This window comes from Castor canadensis, chromosome 11 (genome assembly GCF_047511655.1).
Source record: "Castor canadensis chromosome 11, mCasCan1.hap1v2, whole genome shotgun sequence".
In the NCBI taxonomy this organism is placed as follows: domain Eukaryota; kingdom Metazoa; phylum Chordata; class Mammalia; order Rodentia; family Castoridae; genus Castor; species Castor canadensis.
This window is the reverse complement of record NC_133396.1, coordinates 5629647-5657154: the sequence shown is the minus strand read 5'-3', so window position 1 is coordinate 5657154 and position 27508 is coordinate 5629647. Positions and strand designations below refer to the sequence as shown.

At 49.6% G+C, this 27508-nt stretch overlaps 1 protein-coding gene across 1 annotated transcript in view; it reads right to left on the bottom strand.

Moving 5' to 3' along the window:
• The window catches only part of Qrich2 (glutamine rich 2), a 31412-nt gene extending 5773 nt beyond the window's left edge, over positions 1 to 25639 (bottom strand). Inside the window, exons 1-13 of the mRNA XM_074048905.1 lie at positions 25094 to 25639; positions 24829 to 24921; positions 23326 to 23385; positions 12325 to 13066; positions 11059 to 12264; positions 7375 to 10284; positions 6735 to 6820; positions 5921 to 6024; positions 5374 to 5488; positions 1595 to 1849; positions 632 to 754; positions 458 to 532; positions 144 to 308 (exon numbers count right to left, since the gene is read on the bottom strand). Coding sequence (XP_073905006.1) covers positions 144 to 308; positions 458 to 532; positions 632 to 754; positions 1595 to 1849; positions 5374 to 5488; positions 5921 to 6024; positions 6735 to 6820; positions 7375 to 10284; positions 11059 to 12264; positions 12325 to 13066; positions 23326 to 23385; positions 24829 to 24921; positions 25094 to 25639 — 6480 coding nt within the window. The remainder of the gene's footprint in view (positions 1 to 143; positions 309 to 457; positions 533 to 631; positions 755 to 1594; positions 1850 to 5373; positions 5489 to 5920; positions 6025 to 6734; positions 6821 to 7374; positions 10285 to 11058; positions 12265 to 12324; positions 13067 to 23325; positions 23386 to 24828; positions 24922 to 25093) is intronic.
• Between the last annotated feature and the right edge of the window lie 1869 nt (positions 25640 to 27508).

Genomic DNA, 27508 nt, shown 5'->3' with positions numbered 1-27508 from the left:
ACACCAGGTGAGCCTCAGACAGCAGGTGTGGATGTGTGGGGTAGAGGGTCTGGGCCTTGAGGAAAGTGGAGGTGGCCCCACCCAGGCGTAGGGACCTGAGTGGAGAGCAGCCCCGCCCTCCCTGCAGCCTCTCCTGCACTCACCTTGCTGTCCATCTCTGCCAGGAGCTTGTCCAGCACCTTCTGCCAGTCCTGCTCCTGCCCGCTCATCTTGGCCACGAGATCCTGCATCGTGTGATTCAGCTGCTCTGTGGTGGAATCGAACTGGACGCGGCTCACTTTGGATGCCAGGGCACTCTTGTCTGCTTTCTGCATGAGAGTGAGCCATGGCAGGGGCTCTGTTCCCCCAGGTGTGGACCCCTGATGCTGTAGGGATTTTCAAGGCCCACACCCCACCTCCTGCCAGCTCCCCTTCACTCCTGTCCAGGACAGAGTAGCTTCTGAGGGCTGGCGCTTACCACATCAATTTCCATCTCCAGGTGCTCCCTGTTGACCTTCTCCTTCTCCAGCTTCTGTATGCCCTGGTACAGCACCTGGGGGCCCAGCAAGGGGGAGAATAAAGAGCCAGTGGCTGAGCAGCAGGGATGGGGGTGGGGGGGTCTGGCCTCAGCCCCACCCAGGCAGCTGCTCACGTCAATGTCCCTCTGCTTCTGCCGATGGTCCTCGATGAGGTTGCTGGTGGTGATGTTGAGTTTCTCACAGTCCCCCTGTACTTGCAGGATGGCATTCTGCACGTGGCCCAGCAGCTCCTCGTCCTGCAGCAAGAGCGACAGGGAAGGCTCTCTGAGGCTGCTGGGCCAACTCCTGGGTGTCCTTAAAAATACCAGCTAGCTGGGCATAGTGGCACACGCCTGTAATCTCAGCACTTGGGAGACTGTGGCAGGGGATTATTATGCACCTGGGCTGCATAATAAGACCGTCTCAAAAAAACAAAACCCAAAACCAAAACAAAACACCCCCCAACAGATAAGTTCACTTCAAACCCTTGTCTTTGTCCACCAGCATTTATAATTTCCCCCAATGAGATGGGAGTATCAATCCTACATCCCTGTGGATTGGCCTCACAGGACTTGAGGGTGATCATAGAGGTGACCACAAGAGGAGAGAGTTGAGGTTGGGGTATAGTCTCTCTATCCTCCCTGAACCAAATCTGAAATCCTGAGAGACCTGTTGGCAGAACCCAAGGACTTGTGACTACCCCAGTCCCACCAGGAAGCCTGCCTTCTGGAGGAGGGGGGATTTAGGAGAAGTTGGGAAGACTGGCATGCCAAGAAAGTAGGTGTCTCCTGCAGCTGTGCCTCTATCCCCCTGTGGCACTTGCCTGGCACTACTCCACCCTCAGCTTGTGCTATCCTGCCCGATGAGCCAGCTCTTTCTCCTGTCCCCAGAGCTAGCTCTGTACTGCCCTCTCTGTGATCCTGTGGAACTTTTTTGGGATGTAATTGAAGGACTCTACCATGGAATACTGACCCTCGAGCCCAAATGCCCCTTACAGGGAAGCACTGCCAGCCCAGCCTCTCTGGACCTCCAGGGGGGTGGCTGTCCCCTGGTGGGGTCCTGTCAAGCACATGTTGGTGAAGTGAGCAGAGACCCACCTGGCTCTGGAGCTTGGCTTTCTTGGCGGGACGGGAGGCAATCAGATTGTTGACCATGTCCTGGAGCTGCTCGTAGCGCTGCACCAACAAACTGACCTGATGGCCCAAGTCCAGGCTGCAGGCTGGACAGGTGGCCTCAGGGTCGATCTGACCAGGCGCCAAGGTGGTCTGGGGCTTGTGTGGGACCATGCTCATGGACAGCAGGGTGGATGACGAGGACAGCATGTTCTCGATGATGGTCCTGAGCTTGTCTAACTGGGTACAGGAGAAACATGGGGGCGGGGTTGGGCAGGGAGACATGGTCACGGCCATGTCTGTCCATGCTAGAGCTACCAGCGTGGTGCTTTCTGCCTCTCCCCTGCCACGAGAACGGCAGTCACCACCCCCTTAGTGCCTCAGATAGTGTGGGGCACATAGTGGGTGCTCGATCTCCATCCATCAAGTAGTGAACAGTTGCCAGGTGCTGGTAGCTCATACCTGTTATCCTAGCTACTTGGGAGGCTGAGATCGGGAGGATCAAGGTTTGAGGCCAGCCCAGGCAAATAGTTTGAGTGCTCACCGTCTCCAAAATAAGCATAGCAAAATGGACTAGAGATGTGGCTAAAGTGGTAGAGTGCCTGCTCTGCAAGTGCAAAGCCCTGAGTTCAAAACCCCAGCCACTCCAAAAAAAAAAAGTCTCCAGGAGGGCAGTGCCTGCAGGTGGAAAGTTTCTGGACCTTTCTCCTGCCAAGCCCATCAATTCAGGGTGAGAACCTAGCTCCTTTAGCTAATCCTAAACTGGCAATATCCATTAACCACTCTATAAACACAGCGCCTTGCTGACACACAGGCCCTGCTCCCCGCTGTGAGTGATGGGCTTGTACAGGCTTTGCCTGGCCAAGCATGTATGAACTAATAATGAAGGGTGTGACAAGTACAAACACTGTGACAGGGTCTTGCAAGGCCTGGAGGGGTGCAAGCCCTGTCCAGGGAGAGCCACGTGGCCTCACCCCTTCTGTCCTCTACATCCCCTGGTTCCAGTCTGTTGCCACTAATGATTTCCTGGCTCAAAAAAAGGAGCATGGCTAACCCACACACTCCTCTCTTTGTGGCAGGAGATGAGCCAAAAAGACCTTGCAGGCTCGGGCAGCCACTGGGGACTACGTGGAAGATGGAGACAAGTCGTTTGGAGGTGGAATTGGAACAGTGGCATGGGGGGAGTTGGGAGGGATGGATGGGGAAAGGGACAGGTATGGGAAGGCATGGGAGTCGCCTGCTCCAGGCTGCCCGCTGAGGTCTGGGAGTTTCCTCTCCTTAGCTCCCTGTAAGGGCACAAACACCACATCTCCCCTTTGCCTGACCTAACAGACTGCAGGTCCCGCCACCCGCACAGCCCCAACAGGGGCAGAAGGGCCACTCGCTGCTGAGGCCAGCACATCAGATGGAATGTAAAGGGGCGAGTCATTCTCTCTCCAAGAGAGAAAGTTCTCCCAGGAAAATGGGCATCTCAGTGGTTCTTGAGAAATACTATGCAGCTCCCTGGGTACATGAGAGCCATAAGGACATTCCAGAATGAAGAACAGCATGAGTGTGTTCAGAGAAAGACAACACCAGAGTAACGAGCCGGAACCATGGCTGAGGGCCAGGAGTGTGAGCCGGGGTGCAGCTGGGCAGGATGCTTGCCTAAGAGGCTGGGGTTCCACTCCCTGCATGGCAAAAAGAAAAGAAGGACAAGGAGGAGGAGGAGGAAAGGGCTGTAAAGGAGTCTGGGCCAGCCCTGCTGGATGTGGATTCTCTCTCTCCTGGCCCTGGGAGGCCCCTGGAGGTGACCAAGCTCAGATAAGAGCTTTGGGGTGGCAGGTGACACAGTCTCCCAGGTCCCAGCTCCCAGTCCTGAAATGGTACATGTCACAATTCCAGCACCTTGGAATTGGGAGCCGAATGTAACTAAAGTAAAAAGTGATCCTGACTGAACACCTTGGGCCTAGTGGCTCTCCCTAGTTGGTCCCTTTGTAAGTGTTCACACAACTGTCCCTGGCTCAGACACTCTAGTGGGAAACCACCAAGGACCCAGAGTCATTCATGATTCAAAGGTAGACACACACTGTTGAGAGAAAGAGGCTGGGGCTATAGCTCAGTGCTAGAGCACTTGTCTGGTTTGTGTAAGGCCCCGGGTTCAATCCCCAGCATCACCATTAAAAAAAAGTGAAAAGACAGCTTGCAGAATGGTAGGAAATATTTACAAATTATACTTCAGATAAGTCTAGTATCCGGAATATAAAGAGACCTGGGGATCGAACTCAGGGCCTGATGCTATACCACTTGAGTCATACCCCCAGTCGTTTGCTTTGTTAGTTTGTTTTCTACATAGGGTCTCTTGCTAACTTTTGCCCAGGTGAGCCTTCAACCTCAATCCTCAATCCTCAATCCTCCTAGTTAAGTCTTCCTGAGTAGCTGGGATTATAGATATATGTGTGAAGAATACCTACAACTGAATACTAAAAAGACAAGTAACTCAATTTTAAAAACAGGTGAAGGATTTGAATAGACATTCCGATGTCATCTATAAAGAAGGTACACAATGGTCAAAAACAGTACATGAAAAGATTGCAACTTCATTAGTCATCAGGGAATTGAAAGAAACATGACGTCACTTCACACACACTAGAATGGCTGTAAGATTTTTTAAAGGCAAATAATGTCAGGGAACAATTGAATGTCCAGTGGGAACGTCAACTGGGGGAGCCGTTTTGGAGAACAGTGTGGCAGCTTCTCAAATGATTAAACAGAGTTAGCCTGCGAAGCAGCAATTCAACTCACGGGTATATACTCAAGAGAAATGAAACCACATCCACACAAAATTGAGTGCGTCAATCCTTATAGCATTGCTCCTGCTAGCCAAAAGGTAGAAACAGCCCACAAGCTCTTTCACTGATAGATGGATACTCAAACTGTGGTGTAGCCACACTGGAATATTATTGAGTCATAATAAAAGCACCTGCTGCTGCCACCGCTGCCACTCCTGCCCAGAGCCACCCTGGGGCTGGGAGTGTCTGGCACGTTAGGACTTCGACCTGGCTGACTGAATCTGAATGGCTCTTCCTCTGTCCTGCACCCAGGTCTGGGAAAGGGTGGGACAGCAGTCCTGTCTGCTTTGGACTGAGAGACAGGGAGAGTCCTTGGAAACTGTACCCACCTCCTGCTATTTCTTCACTGAGTAAAGTATTTTGTCCTCCCCAGCCTGGGAGGCCTTGAACTCAAGGCCTCATGCATGCTAGACAGATGCTCTACCATTTGAGCTATGCACAAGCTTTTTTTTTTATTACTATTATTAATTTTGTTTTTGAGACAGGGTCTTGCTACCTTTGCCCAGGCTGACCTCAAACTTGCCATCTTCCTGTCTCTGCTTCCCAAGGAGCTGAGATTACAGGTGTGCCTCACCACACCTGGTTTAGCACGTCTCTTTATAGAGATGAAATATCCTGGAATTGGATCAGGGTGATAGTTGCACTATAAAGCAACTTTAAAGGGGGTAAATTTCATGAAATGTGAATTATATAATGAAGACAACACAGAAAAACAGAGCTGATGGACAGTACCCAGGCCTCATCCCCTGAACCACAGTGTCCTTGCCTTTGCAACCTATGACACTGACTCAGGAGGTGCTGAATCTAGCCTCTCACTTCTCCTGCACACACCCAGGGAGTGCAGGGGGCTGGTCTCTGAGCTAGGGTGAGAGAGCAGGGCTGCCCACCTTCTGCAGCTAACTCAGAGGTTGCTGAAGAGCGTCGACTGCTCACCTGGTCCTGCAGGTAAAGAGAGGCTTCAGAGACCGAGTTCTCCATGGTGACCTTGCCTTGCTCTTGGCTCTCTCTCAGCTCAGCCAGCTCCTTCTCAATGTCAGCCACAGTGACTCTGTAACACAGACCACTTGGCTCCACTGCTAGCCAGAGACCTGAGCCCATCAGCATAGAGCCTGGCCATCAGAGCCACGGGAGGATGACAGGATGGTGGCTTACCACTCAGAAAGCTCTGTCTAGGGAGTCCTGGGCCCTGCTTCTGTCCCAGGATTTTCCTGGCTTGTCCCAGGCCTGAGCTGCTAGGTGGTGGGACAGGACCCTGAAAAAGGAACGCTGAGAGACAAAGTTCCTGCTTCATGCCTCCCACTGGGGACAGCCAAGGGGTGTCTCTCTGCTCCTTCCAGGCTGGTGCCAGCTGTGTTAGGAACCTAACACATCCAGGTCAAAGACATTTATCAGTTCAGGGCAGGAGGGAAGTGAAAGCTGCCACAGCACCTGGGCTGAGAATGTGGTGCCAGGATGGCAGCTGTGGGGCTGGGCGTCTCACCTGAGCATGCCCAGCTGAAAGTTTAGCTGGTTTGTCTTTGGCTCCTTCCCTGCTTCCTGCTCCCCACTGGCCCCATTCTCCAAGAGCCTTTGTAGTTTGTCCAGCTGCAATCCCAAGGGAAGGGGAGGGTCAGGCAGGTCTGAGTCCCCCCAGTTCCTGAAGCCCGAACAAGTCCTCCCTGATTCTCTACTCCTTACCGACAAAAATCCAGGTCCCTGTGCATGCCCAGCCACCCTCTATCCCCTGGACGAAGATGGCTACCATTGGGAATGGCTGAAGTTCTCAACAACCCCTTGAAATGACCTCTGGCTCCAGAAAGTCCCAAATTGGACTCCAAGGCTATCACATGTAACCAGAGGAGCAGAGGCCTCCTTTAGCCTTGTTATTTGGCTCAGCTATATCTTAACAGCTTATTTTTGTTCTTCCTTTTTCTGGTGGTACTGGGGTTTGAATTCAGGGCCTTGCGCTTGCTAGGCAGATGCCGTAGCACTTGGGCCACACCCCAGCCTTTTTGCTTTAGCTGTTTTTCTAATAGGGCTTTGCTATTGCCGGGAACTGACCTGGACTGCAATCCTCCTACCTGAACCTCCTGCCCACCATACCTGGCCCTTATATCTTAACAGCTATGAAACCCAGTTTTTAAATCTACGAAATTGACCCTGATACTTGGGGGGCATTTTCTACCTGACAGGGTGGTAAGGACCCTGTGAGACCATAGTATATGGAAAAGACTGCGTAAATCATCAAAGTATAAACGACAAATGCTAATAAATATTCACCCTAAAAAGCCCAGGGTTGGCCCTCCCTTACTTACTTTTACTTTTTCCTGCCGAACTTCTTTGGACAAGTTCTTTAAGTTCTTCAGCTGCTCCTCAAGGTCAGGGGAAATGGTCTTTTTGACTATGGAAAATGGAGGCCTGACTGTCAGAGGTGTCAGATGAGCTCCCAATCTCCATTCCCAGCCTCACAACAAGGAAGTGATGCCAGAGAACAAGACAACATATTATTTTACCTGCCTTTCATGGTGACTGATGGGTGCAAGAAGGGGGAGAAGACTGTTCTTCACCCACAAACAAACCACCCCACCTACTGCTTGATATCCTGAAGGGCCTTTCCTCCTCCCACTGCTAAAATCGAATTACTCCAGAGCCTACAGCTGTGCGTGGGCTCTTTCTTCAGTGCTCTGTCCTAAGCCACCCTTCAATGCTCCTGTTTCCTGTAGCCTAAGGCTTCCCCAGCTACTCTCTGGGGAGTCTAAAGGCTAAGGACCCACTTCACTCCTCCTTTGAGGCTTCCTCAACTCAGCCTTTGCCTACCAACTCTCTGGAGCCCAGGAGTCTGTGGGAGAACCCAGCAGGCCTAAGAAGGAACTCAAGTGTTGAGGCCAGGGGGAGAAAAGTGGGAGGACTATTTAGAACGAATTGGTCTGTCCTCCACAGGGAAGTGGTACCCACCCATCAGTGTGAGCAGGTACTGAATCTTCTCCAAGTCAGTCTGGCCAGCTTCTTCCTCATCCAGGTCCTTCATCTTTTCCTTCAGCTCCATATAGAGGCCAACAAGTTCTCCCAGCAGATAAAATGTCTCCACGGCCATGGGGAAGTAAGGAGCCAGTTTCTCCAGTGAGTCCTGTCGCTCACTGTGGATCTCACTCCTTTCTGAGGAGAGCTGTCGGAGATGGCCTAAGGAGTCTCGGCTCCTGAAAGGCGGGAACTGGAACTCTTGACCTGCGGCCAGCCGTGTAGGAAGTCCATGTTGGACTGAGGGTCGTGTTCTCCTTGAGTCAAACCCTCTTTGGCCATGCAAGTCAACACCTGGGCCAGCTGATACCAAATGCTGTTGATCTGGGGGTGCCGATGCCAAATCCATACCTAATGGTGTTGGGCCCTGCTGGTCTGTGCCAGGACACATCCCAATTTGCAGGTAGGCTTCTGGTGGCACCAAATCCCTTTGGTCTATACCTGGTGATGCCAAACTTTGTTGATGGGCTAGGAGTGGTGACACTTGGCCTGGAGGCACCACACCATGCTGAGATGGGTGAAGTGATACCAAGCTTGGAGAATCTGCCTGGGATGTTGGAAATCCATGAAGCTCTGTGTCTGGTGCTATCAAGCCTTGCTGATCCGCACCGGGTGGTTTCAAACCACGCTGAACTATTCCAGGTTGTACTGGGCCATGGAGATATGCGCCAGGTTGAACCAGACCAGGAGGAGTAGCACCAGGTTGGAACAAACCATGCTGCTGTGCACCAGGCTGCACCACACCAGGTGGGTATGCACCAGGTTGAGCTAAGCCAGGCATGTATGCACCAGGCTGAACCAACCCACGGGGACCTGTGCTAGGCTGTAACAAAACATGATGACTAATTCCAGGCTGCTGATCTGCACCAGGTTGCACCAAGCCCTTCTGATCCACAACTGATTGCACCAAACCACTCTGATCTGCACCTGGCTGTACCAAACCATGCTGATCCATGCCAGGTGGCACCAAACCACGCTGATCCACTCCAGATTGTAATGAACCACGCCGTGCCACACCAAGTTGCACTGAACCACGCTGGCCTACTCCAGGTTGCACCAAACCACACTGATCCATGCCAGGCTGCACCAAACCATGTTGATCTGCAACAGGCTGTACCAAGCCATGATGACTGATGCCAGGCTGTACCAAACCACGCTGATCCATGCCAGGTGGCACCAAACCATGCTGATCCATGCCAGGCTGCACCAAACCACTCTGATCCATGCCAGGTGGCACCAAACCACGCTGATCCACTCCAGATTGTAATGAACCACGCTGTGCCACACCAAGTTGCACTGAACCATGCTGGCCTACTCCAGGTTGCACCAAACCACGCTGATCCATGCCAGGCTGCACCAAGCCATGTTGATCTGCACCAGGCTGTACCAAACCACGCTGACTGATGCCAGGCTGTACCAAACCATGCTGATCCATGCCAGGTTGAGCTATACCACGCTGATCCACACCAGGTGGCACAAAACCATGCTGATCCATGCTAGGTGACACCAAACCATGCTGATCCACGCCAGGTGGCACCAAACCACTCTTATCCATGCCAGGTACACCATGCTGTATCAAACCTCTCTGATCTACACCTGGTTGTACCAAACCATGCTGATCCACACCAGGTGGCACCAAACCATGCTGACCCATGCCAGGTGGTACCAAACCATGCTGATCCACACCAGGTGGCACCAAACCATGCTTATCCATGCTAGGTACACCAGGCTGTACCAAACCACGCTGATCTGCACCTGGCTGCACCAAACCGTTCTGATCCATACCAGGTTGAGCTATAACACGCTGATCCATACCAGGTGGCACCGAAACATGCTGATCCACACTAGGTAGCACCAAACCACGCTGATCCACGCCAGTTTGCAACAAACCATGCTTATCCATGCCAGGTTGCACCAAACCATACTGATCCATGCCTGGTTGCACCAAACCATGCTTATCCATGCCAGATACACCAGGCTGTACCAAACCACTCTGATCCATACCTGGTTGTACCAAACCAGGCATATCCATGCCAGGTTGCACCAAACCATGCTGATCCATGCCAGGCTGCACCAAACCACTCTGAACCATGCCAGGTTGCATCAAACCACGCTGATCCATCCCAGTTTGTACCAAACCACAATGATCTACTCCAGGTGGCACCAAACCATGCTGATCTGCAGCAGGTGGCATCAAACCAGGCTGGTCCATGGCAGGTGGCACCAAACCATGCTGATCCATGCTTGGTTGCACCAAACCATGCTTATCCATGCCAGGTTGCATCAAACCATGCTGATCCACTCCAGGTTGCACCAAACCACGCTGATCCATGCCAGCTATACCAGGCTGTACCAAATCACTCTGATCTGCACCTGGCTGTACCAAACCACGCTGATCCATGCCAGGCTTCACCAAACCATGCTGATCTGCACCTGGCTGCACCAAACCATGCTGATCCATGCTGGACTGTACCAAACCACGCTGAGCTGCACTGGGCTGCAACAAACCACGCTGATCCATGCCAGGTTGCACCAAACCACGCTGATCTATGCCAGGTTGCACCAAACCACGCTGTTCGAGTCGAGGTGGCACCAAACCATGCTGATCCACACCAGGCTGTACCAAACCCTGCTGATCCACTCCAGGTTGCACCAAACCATGCTGATCCACACCAGGTTGAGCTATACCACGCTGATCCACACCAGGTGGCACCAAACCATGCTGGTCTGCAGCAGGTAGCATCAAACCACGCTGGTCCACGCCAGGTGGCACCAAACCATGCTGGTCCATGCCAGGTTGCACTAAGCCATGTTGATCCACACCAGTTTGCACCAAACCACGCTGATCTATGTCAGGTTGCACCAAACCACGCTGATCGAATCCAGGTGGCACGAAACCCTGCTGATCCACTCCAGGTTGCACCAAACCACGCTGATCCACACCAGGCTGTACCAAACAACGCTGATCTGCACCAGGTTGCACAAAACCACACTGTTCCATGCCAAGTGGCACAAAATGACACTGGTCTGCAGCAGGTGGAATCAAACCATGCTGGTCCATGTCAGGTGGCACCAAGCCACGCTGATCCACACCTGGTTGCACCAAACCATGCTGATCCATGCCAGGTTGCATCAAACCACGCTGACCCATGCCAGGTTGCATTGAACCATGCTGATCCACTCCAAGTTGTACTGAACCACGCTGGGCCACACCAAGTTGCATTGAACTTCGCTGGCCCACACTAGGTTGCACCAAACCAAGCTGATCTATGCGAGGCTGCTCAAAACCATATTGGTCAGCTCTTGGTTGAACCAAACGATGTTGATCTATGCCAGGTTGGACCAAACTACGTGGATCTGCACCAGGATGTACTAACCCAGGCGGATATGCACCAGGCTGCACCATCCCAGGTGAATATGCCTCAGGTTGCACCTGAACTCTAGGAAATTCCCCAAGTTGCTCCAGACCATACTGATCCATTCCAGGGGGGACCAACCCATGCTGAGCTGCACCTGGTTGCATCAAACCACGCCGAACAGCACCAGGCTGTGCCAAACCATGCTGATCTGCACCTAGCTGCATCAAACCAGGTAGGTATGCACCACTTTGCACCAGACCACGCTGATCCACACCAGGTTGTACCACATCAAGCTGATCTGCACCAGGCTGCATCAAACCACGCTGAACAGCACCAGGCTGTGCCAAACCATGCTGAGCTGCACCTGGTTGTACTAAGCCCTGCTGATAAGCACTAGGTTGTACCAAACCACTCTCATCCATACCAGATTGCACTAAACCACCCTGGTCCACACCAGGCTGTACCAAACCACTCTGATCTGCACCTGGCTGTACCAAACCATGCTGAGCTGCACCAGGCTGCACCAAACCACGCTGAGCTGCACCTGGTTGCACCAAACCACGCTGAGCTGCACCAGATTGCAACAAACCACTCTGAGCTGCACCAGGCTGCACCAAACCACGCTGAGCTGCTCCTGGTTGCACCAAACCACGCTGAGCTGCGCCAGGCTGCACCAAACCACGCTGAGCTGCACCTGGTTGCACCAAGCCATGCTGAGCTGCACCAGGCTGCACCAAACCACACTGATCTGCACCAGGCTGCACCAAACCACGCTGAGCTGCGCCAGGATGCACCAAAACATGCTGAGCTGTGCCAGGCTGCACTAAACCACGCTGAGCTGCACCAGGTTGCACCAAACCACCTTGATCCATTTCAGGTTGCACCAAACCAGGTAGATATGCACCAGACTGCACCAAGCCATGCTGATCTGTGCCAGGTTGGGCCCAACCAGGCCAACTTTCACCAGGCTGCACTAACCCTTGTTGATCTGCACCAGGCTGCACCAAACCACGCTGATCTGTGCCAAATTGTGCCAAACTAGATGGATATGCACCAGGTTGGACCAAGCCAGGCTGACCTGCACCAGGAGGCACCAAACCAGGCTGATATGTGCCAGGCTGCACCAAAACTTGCTGGTCTGTGCCAGGCTGTACAAAACCACCCTGACCTATACCAGGCTGTACCAAACCACGGTGATCTCTACCAGGCTGGATCAAGTGACGCTGGTCTAGGCCAGGTGATCTGAAGCCTGATGCTTCCAGGCTGGGCTGTACAAAACCTTGTTGATCTGCTCTTACTTGCATCAAACCAGGTGATACAAAACCATATTGATCTGTAAGATAAGGATATGATCCATGCTGATCTTTGCCAGGCAGTGCCAATCCTTGCTGATCTATGCCAGAGGGGGCCAGTCTTTGCTGATCCGTGCCTAATGCTACAAATCCATGTTGATCTATGCCAAGTGGTGCTAATCCACGCTGATCCATGCCAAGTGGTCCCAAACCACTCTCATACATGACAGGTTGACCCATACTATGTGGGTCTGTGCCAGGAAGCATCATGCCATGCTGATATGTGTTGGGTGGAGCCATACCAAGCGGTCTCAGTCCTTGCTGATCTCTACCAGCTACCAGTGGTGCCATCACACCAGGCTGATCCATGCCAAGTGGTCTTAATCTCTGATCACCCATTTCAGGTGGTAACATACCAAGCTGGTTCACACTGAGGGGTACCACATCAGGTGAATGACTTCTAAGATACTGCAGTCCAAGACGATCCATGCCAGGTGATCCTGGCCCTAAGCGGACTTGATCTTCACCAATGGGCACCCCACCCCGCTGATCTGTTTGCACGTGGTGGTGCTGATCTCTGGCTGAGGATAAGTCCGGATGAGTTGGGCCAGGGTGTTTATCTTTTCTTAGATTTGTTGAGGATGACAACTCTCTAGTTCTGTGGCGATCTGACTCTGCTTTGAACTGGGATGCAGAAGGCTCATGAGGTCCTGGGCTTTCAGCTTCATCGCGGGCCCATGGGTGCTGTTCTCTACCAAAAAGCCCAGGAGAGGAGCCTCTGTTCCCTTGCCTGCTAGTGACCCCTTTAGGGGATTGTCCTGGGCCACTGGATCTGGATAAAGCCTGATCTGGGCCACCAGCAAAATCCAGAGCCTGGTCAACACTTGGGTGCTTGGTGACAGGTCCACTTGGAATACCTTGTAACATCAAGGAAGATGATATTTTGCGCTTGCTGTACTCCATTGATGGTTCTGAGCCCTGGTTGAAGAGGAAAGAAATTGATAGCTACTGTAAAAGTCAAAAGGAAGGAGATCGGGGCTATCTGTCCAGGATGATGTAGGCCTTGAAGAAAAAAATCTGATCCTAAAAGCTAAGCTGGACATGAAGTAGGATTTTAACATTCTTGAAGATCACCAAAGTTTTGAGAATCTGCATATTTGCAAATGGCATCATAACGTGAAACTTCCTTCATAAAAGATGGGGAAAGGGCTGATGGAGTGGCTCAAGTGGTGGACTGCCTGCCTAGCAAGTGTCAGGCCCTGAGTTCAAACCACAGTACCATCAAAAAAGAAGAAAACTGCAAATACAAGTGATCCTGCAGACTTTCACTGAGCCTACAAATAAAAGGAAAATAAGTAATGTATTAAAATTTCAAATAAAACCACCCCATTGTTGGCCCATTGCTGATGGCGAAGGTGTACAGTGGAGGGCATGTGGACAAAAATATCAGAAAACCCTCGGACCTGTATATTTCATAGTTAGTCGTTTTTTCCAAGGACTCTCACAAAAGGCTGCACTGCTTATGAGAACAGGGTGTGACTAGGGGACACTCACACCATGGAATTCTGTGAATCTCCTCAAAACCAGTGATGGAGACTATTTCTATTTCCAGCCAGGATGGAGTAATAGGGACTCTTGTCTGTAACAACCAAAACCAAAGACCCCCAAAATCAACAACAATGAAACAGCAGTTCTTTTAGACACTGGGTGTTAGTTAGCCAACGCAGGGTAGAATTATCCCCTACAGATGGAGAGATGAACAAGGAGAGCCCTTCCGTCTCCCCAGCTTACTGCCTCAAAGGGGTTTCTAGGCTGTGGTGCATGGGAGGGGGAGCCGGCAGACTCCCTAGTAGAGGACTCGGAGCTGAGCATTAAGGGAGCCTAAGGTCACCAGAGCTCACAGGACAGAAGATCCAAAAGAAGACGCAAAAGATCCCCCTCTTGCTTCAGCACATAGGTTGGGGAAGTGAGCATCTGCAAGTCTAGAGAGGACAGGGTCCAGGGTCTCGGGGCTGGGGACAGTGCCTATTTTTTCTTTGCTTGCTTGTTTCTTGAGACAGGGTCTGGTTATATAGCCCCAGGCTGGCCTCAAACTCAAGATCCTCCTGCCTCAGCCTCCCAAATGCTGGAATTACAGGCATGTATTGCCATGCTGTACTCAGGGCCCTGTGCTTGCTAGGCAGTTGCACCATGCCCCTAGCCCTACAGTGTTTTTGGTTGCTTTTTTTTAACCGGTCAGTTTGAAAACATTCATCATTCAAGGGGCACAGGGAAGAGTCTAGACAGGTACTGCCTCAGGGGTAGAGAACAGGCTGCCCTATGGACCCAGCTAACAAATCACCACCTGAAAGGATCACACTGGCTTAAAGCTGCATCTGGGGAAAACCACTCAAACATTTATAGGCATTATAACTGGGCACAGTGGTGCATGCCTATAATCCCAGGTGGAGACAGGAAGATCATGAGTTCAAGGCCAGCTTGAACTATATAGTGAGAACCTGCCTCAAAAATCAATCCAAAACAACATTTTTTTTTTTAAAGGCAGTCTTGCTCTGTAGCTCAGTGTGGCTTCCAAATTTACAGTCTTCCTGCCTCCACCTCCTGAATGCTGGGATTACAGGTGTAATGCATGCTGGGCTTGGCAGCATCTTTATTTATTTTTTTGCTAGTGGTAATGGGGGTTGAACTCAGGGCCATGTACTTGCTAGGCAGGTGCTCCACCATTCAGTCATACTGCCAGCCTCCAGAAACATCTTTAAAGTAAATACAAGCTATTAACTAGAATGCCATACCAGACCCCCAAAATCTTTGCAAATGATAAGAAGAAAACCCACAGTACAGTAACCAAGAGAGAGCTGGAGTGGCTATATTACTATCAGACAAAATTATTACCAGAGTCAATAAAATGTACTCTACAAACCCTAAAGCAACCACTAAAACAAAACAGAGCTAGCCAGACAACAAAAAAGATTAAAATGTAATAAAAAAATTCAAAAGAGGCAGAAAAGGAGGAAAAAGGAACACAGAACAGTTAGGAGAAACATAAGACTAACAGCAAAAGATAGGTGTGATGCTGCGTGACTGTAATCCCAGCTATGTGGGAGACAAAGGCTGGAAGATCACAAGTTCAAGGCCATCCTGATCAAAGTTGTTGAGATACTGTCTCAAAAACAAAATACAAGGCCATACGCTGGCAGCTCACATCTGTAATCCTAGTTACTTAGGAGGCAGAGATCGGGGGATCGAAGTTCAAAGCTGACCCCGGGCAAATAGTTCACGAGACCCTATCTTGAAAGACATCCCGGAGATTCCAAGATGGTGGCTAGAGGGAGGAGGCAGAAAGCGTGCCTCCTAAAGTAAAATCTTGGAGAGACGCTGGAGATACACCTTACAGGAAAAACCACCGAGAAGAGGCAAAACTTTGACTCCACACCTCCAGCCTGCACAGAGCATCTTCACCTCACGTTAAACGGAGAAACCGGGATGGCTCCTGCACCACCGCCAGACGCCAGCGCCCAGACGGCTTGGGAAGACGCGGACCGCAAGGTGAGCTAAGCGGTACGTGGTACTTCTATAGACAACCCTGGGCCAGATCAGCATAGCCCCCTGGACAGACTGACCCCCACCCAGGGAAAAAAACAGAAAAAAAACTGAATAATAAGCAACAACAACAAAAAAGACACATAGCAAAGAGGGTGGGGTGCCCTGAGCACCAAAGAGGTGGGGAGAGGAATCCCTCACGGAACTGTAAATAAACAAGCCGGATGGAGAAGGCAGGAGTGGCGGCAACCATCAGCAACCAGGAGCAGGAAAGCTTGTAAAAGTGGCAGTGGGAGGAAAACTCCACAGGAGATGGGGGAAGACCCACTTCCCATGTGAACTGTAAATAAACACGCAGGCCTGAGAAAGCTGGTGCAGTGTCACCTCCCCCAGCACAGGAAAACTCTGAGTAAACAAAGCCTGCGGGGGCCAGGTGGGTGCTAAGCTTACCCCAGAGATCTGCATAAATAAAGCCTCCAGCAACAGCAGGCTGACAGCAGCGGGCAGGCGAGCCACAGCTACAGATACCATTCACAGACCTGTCTCCAGACTCTTTTTTTTTCTCTCTCCCTACCTTTGATGAGAAAACAACCAAACTACACCTGCATGCTGAAAAACTTACTGAAACTGTATTGCATTTGAACTTGGGACACTTTGTGGGTTTTTTGTTTTGTGCGGCTTTGTTTTATTTTGTTTTTTCCAGTCTTTTTCCCCTTTGATGAGACAACCACAAAACTACTTCTGAGGCACCATCTCCAGGATTGGAGGCTGAGGGACGAACACCAAAATTATTAAGACTGAAACTTTATTGCATTTGAACTTGGAGATTTATATACACTTTTTTCATTTTATTTATTTATTTATTTATTTATTATTTTCAATCCTCTCTGTCCCTCTAATGCCTTTTCAGCTTACAGTTGATTAGTACACTGTCTCTCCTTGTTTATACCTTTGAAACTTTTTTTGTTTCTTTATTTTGTTTTTTCTACTTATTTGTTTTTCCTTTTTCCTTTAACTTCTTTGCTTTCCATCTCCTGTTACCCTTCCATTCTAAATATCATCATTGTTATTATTACAAGCTAGAAAATACTTAATTGCACACAGTACAGGGACAATAATGACACCAAGAGCAATGATGGGAAGACAGAAAAAACAGGGAAACCAGTTTCCCCACAGCAAAAAATTAGTACAGGAACCAGAGGGAAGTGAAGAAAACAGATACTCAGATCCAGACTCCAACAAAATGAAGATAAACTATGCCAAAGAATCCAATGAAGCCCACAAAAATAATCTAAAAGAAGAAATCCTACAGGTAATCAATGAGAATTTTATAGAGATGATACTGGATAGGGTCAACCAAAATGTACAGGAGACACTCAAGAAATTCCAAGACAACAAAAATGAGAATTTGAAAAAGCAAAAGAAGAAATAAAGGAAACCATAGAAGCACTGAATAAACACCAAAGTGAAAGAGAGAACACGATGAATAAACAGATAAATGAACTCAGGACAAAAATAGACAACATTAAAGAGGAGACCACCCAGGATATGGAAAACCTCAGAAAAAGAACAAAACAGAACTGCAAAACAAAACGGAAGGCCAATCCAGCAGAATAGAACAAACAGAAGACAGAATCTGCCAAGGCAATACTCAGTCAAAAGAACAATGCTGGAGGTGTAACGATACCCGACTTCAAACTATATTACAAAGCAATAACAATAAAAACAGCATGGTACTGGCACAAAAACAGACATGAAGACCAGTGGAACAGAATAGAGGACCCAGATATGAAGCCACACAACTATAACCAACTTGTCTTTGACAAAGGAGCTAAAAATATATGATAGAGAAATAGCAGCCTCTTCAACAAAAACTGCTGGGAAAACTGGTTAGCAGTCTGCAAAAACTGAAACTAGATCCATGTATATCAATGTTAACTCAAAATGGATCAAGGATCTTAATATCAGACCACAAACTCTAAAGTTGGTACAGGAAAGAGTAGGAAATACTCTGGAGTTAGTAGGTATAGGTAAGAACTTTCTCAACGAAACCCCAGCAGCACAGCAACTAAGAGATAGCATAGATAAATGGGACTTAATAAAATAAAAAGCTTCTCTTCATCAAAAGAAATGGTCTCTAAACTGAAGAGAACACCCACAGAGTGGGAGAAAATATTTGCCAGCCACACATCAGACAAAGGACTCATAACCAGAATATATAGGGAACTTAAAAAACTAAATTCTCCCAAAACTAATGAACCAATAAAGAAATGGGCAAGTGAACTAAACAGAACTTTCTCAAAAGAAGAAATTCAAATGGCCAAAAAACACATGAAAAAATGCTCACCATCTCTAGCAATAAAGGAAATGCAAATTAAAACCACGCTAAGATTCCACCTCACCCCTGTTAGAATAGCCATCATCAGCAACACCACAACAACAGGTGTTGGCGAGGATGCGGGGGAAAAAGGAACCCTCTTACACTGCTGGTGGGAATGTAAACTAGTACAACCACTCTGGAAAAAAATTTGGAGGCTACTTAAAAAGCTAAACATCGATCTACCATTTGATCCAGCAATACCACTCTTGCGGATATACCCAAAAGACTGTGACACAGGTTACTCCAGAGGCACCTGCACACCCATTGTTTATTTTGCCACTATTCACAATAGCCAAGTTATAGAAACAGCCAAGATGCCCCAGCACTGACGAATGGATTAAGAAAATGTGGTATCTATACACAATGGAATTTTATGCAGCCATGAAGAACAACAAACTGTTATCATTCACTGGTAAATGGATGGAATTGGAGAACATCATTCTGAGTGAGGTTAGCCTGGCTCAAAAAACCAAAAATCGTATGTTCTCCCTCATATGTGGACATTAGATCAAGGGCAAAAACAACAATGGGATTGGACTATGAGCACATGATAAAGGGAGAGCACACAAGGGAGGGGTGAGGATAGGTAAGACACCTAAAAAACTAGCTAGCATTTGCTGCCCTCAACGCAGAGAAACTAAAGCAGATACCTTAAAAGCAACTGAGGCCAATAGGAAAAGGGGACCAGGAACTAGAGAAAAGGTTAGATCAAAAAGATTTGATCTTTTTCTGTGTGTAACACCCACGCACAGGAAATCAATGTGAGTTAATGCCCTGTATAGCTATCCTTATCTCAACCAGCAAAAACCCTTGTTCCTTCCTATTATTGCTTATACTCTCTCTTCAACAAAATTAGAGATAAGGGCAAAATAGTTTCTGCCGGGTATCGAGGGGGTGGGGGGGAGAGGGAGGGGGCGGAGTGGGTGGTAAGAGAGGGGGTAGGGGCAGGGGGAGAAATGAACCAAGCATTGTATGCACATATGAATAATTTTAAAAAAGAAAGAAAAAAATCCCATCACAAAAAAGTGTTGGTGGAGTGGCTCAAGGTGAAGGTCCTGAGTTCAAACTCCAGTACAGGAAAAAAAAAAAAACAAGCAAACAAAGAACAAAAACAAAATATAGGCTGGGCACTGGTGGCTTACGAGTGTAATCCTAGCTACTGGGGATGTAGGGATCAGAAGGATCTCGTTTTGAGGCCAGTCCTGGCAAAAAGTTTGAGAGACCCTATCCCTCAAAAATACCCAACATAAAACAAACAAAACAAAAAAACAAAAGAAAAATACCTAACATGGGTGGGGTAAAAATATCCAAAACAAAAAGGGCTGGTGGAGTGGCTCAAGTGTTAAGAGTGCCTGCCTAGGTACTTGAGTGCAACCCCTGGTACCGCCAAAAAAAAAACCCAAAAAACCCCAAAGATTGACAAAAGAAAAAAAGGCTGGACCCGAGTGCCAGTGGCTCACATCTGCAATCCTAGCTACTCAGGAGGCAGAGAGCAAAAGGATTGCGGTTCAAAGCCAGCTGGACAAACAGTTCTTGAGACCAATCTCAAAAAAACCATTACAAAAAAGGGCTGGTGGCATGGCTCAAGGTGTAGGTCCTGAGTTCAAGCCCCAGTACCACAAAAAACAAAACAAAACAAAAGGCTGGGGTTAGGGACTCAAGTGGCAGAGTGCTTGCCAGCAAGCATGACACCCTGGGGTCTATCCCCAGTAGCACTAAATAAATTGAAGACTAATGGCAAGAGAGGCTCAAACCTCCCTGTCCAAGCTGTTAAAGGCTTTTTATTGCCTCGCCCTCAACAGAGGACTGCAAATACAACTTTCAGTTTTTCTTTCTACTTCAGCCTGTCAGGCCACAGTAGCTTCCAAGAGAAAATGTCCTTCACCTTGGGCATGCTATTTCTGCAAGAGAACACCTGTCCTCAAAGTGCTGGCAGCTAGTATGGGGTCACTGGAAGAGGCTTCGAGTCTCCCATTGTTACAGGCCCCTCACAGTGGAGCTCACCCACATGGGGATTCATACCTGGTCCCAGGAAACTGAGGAAGCCTCTCTCTTTTTCTTTTTTGGTGGTACTGGGGTTTGGATTCAGGGCCTCATGTTTGCAAGGTAGGCACTCTACCACTTGAGCCACTCTGCCAGCCCTGGTTTTGTGTTAGGTATTTTTGAGATAGGGTCTTGAAAGGTATTTGCCTGGGTTGGCTTCGAACCTTGATCCTTCTGATCTCTACCTCCTGAGTAGCTAGGATTCCAGGCATCAGCCACCAGCACTTGGTCTCTCTTTTTGTTTGGGTGGAACTGGTGTTTGAACCCAGGGCTTTGCACTTGCAAAGCAGGTACGCCCAAAGTAGGCACTCTACTGGTTGACCCACACCTCTAGTCCATTTTGGAGATAGGGTCTCACAAACTATTTGCCTGGGCTGGCTTCAAACTGATCCTCCTCATCTCAATCTCCTGAGTAGCTAGGATTACAGGTGTGAGCCACCAGTGCCTGGCTTGCCTCTCTCCTCCTAAGCATATATGGTTTTGTGTGTGGTGTTGTGTGGCTGGCGCTGGGAAAGGAACCCAGGGCCGTGCACATGGCTGGTAAGTGCTGCACCACTGTGCAATATTCTCAGGTTTTTATTATGACAGGAATTGACCAGAGCTCTGGGGTTGGATTTTCCTGGTTAGAGTAAACCTTTTATTCCTTTATGTCATTAAGAGGAGGAGGAGGAGGAGGAGAGGGTATTGGAGGAGCATCATTCTATAAAGATCATCGTCATTTTTGGGGATAGGAACAAAGTCATGAAGAAGTACCCCTCTGCCTTGGAAAGAGCTGACCTGCCTCCTTCTGCCTGAGCCCTGGAATAGACACCTTCATTTTGGAGCTGCACTGCTGACACATGGCCGCCATGTGTGCAGGGTCACAGCCCAGCTCTGTTCTTACGTCTGGTTAAGTGTGGAGTGCTGATTCTCCGCAGACCAACACTGGCCTCACTGCCCTTATCCTTGGCTCTCTACTTAAGACGCAGGCAGATGGGCATCACACTTGCCTCGGAGTCCCACTGTCTGTCAAAGCCACATTGACCTGAAAGCCGCATGGCTGCAAAGTCCAGAACTCACATCCTGTCCAGGGCCCACCAACCCTGCGGTCATTACAATTGGCTTCCCTCACCTGCTGTGACGCTCATTGCTGTCCTAAAGGTCTATGGATGGCAGAAGCTGTCACTACCAGTGCTTGTTCTGCTTCTCAGAAATCTTTCCATGTGGGGCTGGAAGGGTAGCTAGGTGGCAGAGCACCTGCCTAGTGTCTGTGAGGCCCCGAGTTCAATCGTCAGCACCACACATACACATACACAAATTTTTTTTTTGTGGTACCAGGGTTTGAACTCAGTACCTACACCTCGAGCCTCTTCACCAGCCCTTTTATGTGATGCATTTTTTTTTTTGAGATGGGGTCTTGTGAACTATTTGCCTGGGGCTGGCTTTGAACTGTGATCCTCCTGATCTCTGCCTCCTGAGTAGCTAGGATTACAGGTGTGAGCCACTGGCGCCTGGCACAAACCTCTTAATATTCATATTTTCATTTGCCTTTGAACTGTTCCTGATTATGAAAGACAGTCAAAATATGGATGCTAGCCTTCCTGGTGGTACCTGCCTATAATCCCACACTTGGGAGACTGAGGCAGGAGGATTTTGAGTTCAAGGCCACTTGGAATAGCCAGACCTTGTCTCAAACAAACAAAATAAAACATGACAGTTCCTTACCTCTGGAGGAATAAAGATGTCTATGTTTATAAATCCTGTGATTGTCCTCTGTTGTCACTCTAGAGAGGGTTTTTCTCACTGAAGATGATACAAGAGTTTGGAGGCGGGCAGAGGGCTGGAGTACATCTCAGTAGTAGAGGATACCCAGTATGTGTGAGGCCCCGGGTTGGATCACCAGCGCCATTAAAAAAAAAAGGCCACCTTTTTAAGGGCACTCCTTTGTTTACAAGGTCCTCCTGATGCCGTTTCCTCTCAGGAATCCAGAAAATAGTCTTGGAAACTGGCAGGGTGTGAAGTGTATCCAGACAGTAGTTGGCATTTCCAAGAATGGCCAGTTGGGGGCGCCAAAAGGTTCACTCTCGGCTTCTGTGAACCAGGTTCTGGCTTCTGCCTGGACGCCTCTTTGAGGAGCCCCACTGCACAGAGATGCGGGGAGAAGAGTATGAATACTAAAAAGGCAGTTAACCCTGGTGGGTGAGGCCACAGGAAAATAACCCAGGTTGAAATTATTCAGGTGAAGAAAGACTGGGGCTTGAAAAAGATTTGGTCTCAGGACCCACAGATGTGCAAAGTCACCATCAGCAAAGGGCCTCCTGCAGGGGGTACTATTTTCAGGACTGGTCACCTTGATCCATAAATAGTCAAAGAGACTTGTGCCTTTTGGGACAGGCTGCAAAGGAAGCCTGAAAAGCTACAGAAGCAATGGAAACTAAACTTGGGTACCATTTTTCTCCCAGCCCATTGGGTATCTACCTACAGTATGGCTGCGGGGGGCGGGGAGGGGGGGTTGGGGGTGGGGGGGGTTGGGGGGTGGGGGGATGGGGATCAAGGAATAAACTCTCTCCTGTGCTGCTGGAATAGTTAGTCAAATCACAAAGGCACATTTCCATTTCTAGGAACATGTCCTGTTCACCTGTGGAAATGTCACCTTGGAGCAATTATTATAAGATTGGAGAAAATGTTTTAAATATCCATAATGTAGCATTTGTGAAGTGAATTACAAAGACTCTTCTACCAGAACACTGTGTAGTAACAAGCAGAGGAAGGTTCTGGGGAGAGCCCCCCGAAGACAATTGTCTAGACCCGTTTGCTCACCCCTTGTGAGGCCCTCCAGCCATCAGTGATCGCCTGCTCCAGATCTTCCCAGGTGACCATGGTGGCTTCTTCTCCACTGGGAATGAGATTCAGCTTCTGGCCTATTTGTTCCTGACAATAACAGATCACACACATGCATGTGTGCGTGTAAGTATATACACGTATGCACACACACCTACATACCCACAGACTTGGACCAACAGGATTGGGTGGGTCCTTTCATTGTCCATCCTTCCAGTGACCACCCAATTTTGGTCAGCCGGTTCTTTGTCCCCTGTGGGCTCCCTGCCCTCCCCCGCCATACAGCGCTGGGCAGGGATGGAAAGGACTTCCCTCTCTAACTAGGAGTGTGAGCCACTCCATCCTGTAGGGACACAGATGTGCAGGGGAGCAGGGACAAGCCCTCGCCAGAAGCCACACTGAGGACCTGCCCCAGTCCCCGAGCACCCTTTCCCCCGGAGCTGGTCCACGTTACCAGAAGCACATCTCGATCTTTGATTCGCTTCTCAACTTCTTCAATGCGATTGAGGACTTCCTGGAAGCAGATTTCAGAAAAGGAGCGTCATGCAACCTTCCTGGGACCCCTACACATGTGCACATGCATGCACACACGTGCACAGTCACACCGACTCTGCAATGTTGAAGAGGAAACAGGTGTGTATATGTCTCTTGTGGGAAGGGGGTGTGTTCTAGTTTTTCCTTTTTATTTTTTGTGTGGGCCTGGGGTTTGAACTCAGGGCTTCACAATTGCAAAGCATGAGCTCTACCACTTGAGCCACGCTTCCAATCCAGTTTACTCTGGCTATCATTTCTTTTTTGGAGATGAACCTCATGAAGTATTTGCCTAGGCTGGCCTTACCACAATCCTTCCAATCTCAACCCCCCAAGTACACCTAGGATTACAGGTGTGAGCCACCGGTGCCCAGCTCTCTACCTGGTTTTACCTGACCAGTAAAGTGAGGCTCCCAGTTCTTTTCCTGGCAAATGAAAGGAAGGGACACGGGGTGCAGTGGGGGTGGCAATGCAGGATGGTGTGCCAAGTCTACTAATACAGGGGTGGGAAGTTTGGTCCTGGCTTCATCTCACACTACCCACTACTGGAACCTTCCAATTCTGCAGCATGAGGGAGGTCTGCTTGCCTCTCAAGGAACAAGAAGTACCAGGGGCTTCAGCAGTGTCTGAGTGTCCAGATCAAGTAAAGAGCAAAGCCCTCAAAGAGAACCCAAGGAAATTGCTAGAATTTAAGTTGCTTCTTATAACTTATGCCAACCTCTAGAATCTAAGATTAGACAAAACAAAATGAAAAGAACCTGCCACACTCTAAAGTCTGAAAAGCAGATACATTTCCCAGAGTAAAGATGAGCGGACTAAGTTCACCAGGCCTGAGGTGGCACATACGATGGACTTAGCACCAGGAGTTCCCTTGGATGCTTGGCCTCCTCTACCTTTCATCCCTCCTGTTTCTCTCCTTGGCCTCTCCCTGGGCTTTTTTCCTGATTGTACCTCCTTTTTTCCTGCAGGTCCCTTCCTGTTCCCTACCCCGGGAAGATATATTCTCACCTCAAGCTGACTTATCTGTTTCCTTTCCAGTGCTTATGCAGAACCAATAGTACCCGAGTCCAAGTGAACTTGACCCCTGCCTGCTGCAGCTTATATCCATAACCACAGGGTGCTGGGGTCTGATTGTCCATCCCGACTCCCCTCCTAGTGGACAGGCCCTTGGCTTTCAATGCCTTCATTCCTTTAGTCTTTTTTGGCAGCACTGGGGTTTGAACTAAGAGCCTCGCACTTGCCAGGCAGGCACTCTTGCTTCACCAGCCCTCTTTATTCTTTTTTAAAGAGAATTTGTTCTCAGAATATTTGGAGAAGTTGTCACCTCCTCTGTGGGTTAGTTTAGGGTCCCTTGGTGTCTGGTAAGGGGTGGGTGATCCTAGCAACAGGAGTGAGGGAGGAAGGGCATAGCAAGGAGCACCTTCACCTGGGGCTTCAGCTCCTGGGATTCCTGTGCCTTTTGGTGGGCTTCTTTCAGAATTTTCACATCTTCTATGATATCCTGGAGCAGATCCATGGCCTGCAAGGCAGAGCAGGGGCTGCATGGGACCAGGCCCAACCCAGGCCCAGTGTCCCTTGTTCCCTGTAACCCCCACTCATGCCTTTCTGGGTCATCAGGGCCCAGCTCCCACCAGGGCTGGAGGATAAGCTGGAGGAATTGGAGCTCTGTGGGGGAAAAGGGGTGCCTTTACCTTGACTGGGCCGACCTCCCCAGTGTCCTTCAGGATCTTCTTAGACTTTATTTGCACTGTCTGGGGTTTCAGTGCAGACATGTCCATCTCCTCGGGGAACCTGGGCCTTTCCAGGTCTAATCCGGCGGTAATGTACTCCACATGGGTCATGAGGCCCTGTATTTTGCTGTCCATGGTCTTGAACTGCTTGTTGAGGTCCTGTACCTGGCCGCCCAGGTCCTTCACCTGGCTCTCCAGCACCTGGGATGGCATCCTGCCCACACTCCTGCGCCTGTCTTTCTCTTTGGACGCTGTCCCCGGCAAGTGCGGAGCGCTGAGCCGGGGTCGGAGGGTGTCCGTCGAGGGGACGGTCTCGATGGAGCGGCCCGGCTCCATCATCGGGGACTGGAAATCGATGAGGAGCTCTTGAAGATTGAGGTTTTTCAGCATGGCCACGATGAGCGCGTGCAGGGCTGTGAAGTTAACGGCGCCCACCTCCGGGGTGCCGATCGCCAGGTCGGCCAGCTCTAGGAGGGAGACCTTGTTGGGCGCGGTCTCAGGCGGCATCGTGCACCACCAAGTCCCCCCTTACTACTCGCTGCTCTTCTGGGGCCTTTCGGGGACCCTGCCAGCCCCCCCGGGGTGCCCCTATTCCATTGCCCGGCAGTGCCGGGCGACAGTTTTCGGACAGAGCCTGGCTATCTCCGACCTTGGCCTCCCAGAATCTGCGGGGTCCAAGCGGCCGGGCTCCGCGAGCCAGCGGACGTTTGGAACGAGGGGCCCCCTTCGCGGCGAGTCGTGGCCCCCGTGCGCCCCTAGGATTCCACGTGAGATCGCGCCCTCGCCGACAGCCGCGCGCAGCACAGGACTCCTCTGCCGCGCCCGCCTGCCCACACCCAAACTCGCAAGGGCAGCGTGGCCCTAGGGGGGGTCTTTGGAAACAGGCCACACTCCAAGGCGCCAATTTTGATTTTCAGTAAAAGCTCTTGAAGACAGGGACTTCAGGGCGGCGCCAAGGGGTCTGCATGAAGGATGTGAGTTTGGGAGGAGGGGTAGGGTGGCCTCCCCAGATTTGACTTGACCCCGTTCTTCTCCTTAGCCTAAAAAGGCCCAGATCCACTCTTAAGGAGCCACAAAGGACAGAAAGTTTAATGGGTGTCATGGCAACCAGCGCTGTATCACCAGTCACTTTCCATCCCGCAGGGCAGGGCCGTATATCTAAGGGATGCAGTCCTGAGGCCTTGGCCCCTGGGGTTGTTCCCATACCATTTTGTTCAATCAAAGCTGGCTGGAAAGGATTGCCCACTACTCAGGCGGCTCCAATTAGCCGCCAGATGACAGCCCTCCTGTGTGCTGCTCTCAAAACACAGCCTCACCTGGCCCAGCGCTAGCATTGCAGTTACTTCCGGGCAGGACTAGACAAATCTAGGCTCCTGAACAACTGTATGACTTTCCCATGGCAGATTGTTGCAGAAAATGTGTAACTAGACCTTTCTAACAAGTGTCAAAGGGAAGAAGAGCTACTTAAAGGAAACTGATTGCACCTGCAAATTCTGATTTGTGGTTTAGTCTGAACTTGAAGTTTCCTTATTGTATTCCCAACACCGTGCTTAGTCCAAGTGGCTGATGATGCCAAAAAGAAAAACGTCATCATCTTTTGTGCAGTTAAGCTTAGATCAGCACTGGCCATACTAGAGGTGTGGGTCCTCCCACATTCATTTTCACATCCCTGAGGCTTAGTATCGTTTTTTGCAGTGCTGTGGGTCAAACTTGAGGCCAGGGCTCTACCACGGAGCTACACTTGCCCTACCGGAGGATTAGAGTCTTGCCAAGCACCTTGGAACTCACTAAATAGCAAAGCAAAGGCTAGTATTTTATTATCCTTGGAACTACTGCTTATTCTACTCAATACTGTTGCTAGGTATATTTAAAAACGTTTACCAGGGCTGGAGATGTGGCTCAAAGGTTACAGCACCTGCCTAGCAAGTGCAAAGCCTTAAGTTCAAACCCCAGTACCGCCAAAAACAAAACCTCTACCCTTGGAATACAGGGTGAAAAAAAAAATGTTAACTGAAACACAAATGAAATTTTAAGACTTGAAAAGGACCTTAGTTTCAATTGCAGAACTTTCACAACTGAAGACATTGGTCCAGAAAGTACTAATGATCAGCTTAACCTAATCTCAACCAGGTCTCCTGCCCAGCACTCTGAAGCTCTTTCTCTGCCACCAACACTAATTATTTTGAGTTCTTTGCTCAAATTTCCCTACTTGGATCGTTAACAGAAGGCAACTTATTTTGTGTGCTTGAAAAAATGAATGTGTTCAAAGTCTTCATTGTGGCTTGGGAACTTTTCTTGTCATTAGGAAAGGGATTGAAAAAGTCAAGGAAACCTCCCTGCAGAGAGATATAATTGTATAAATAAAAGAATTTCTGT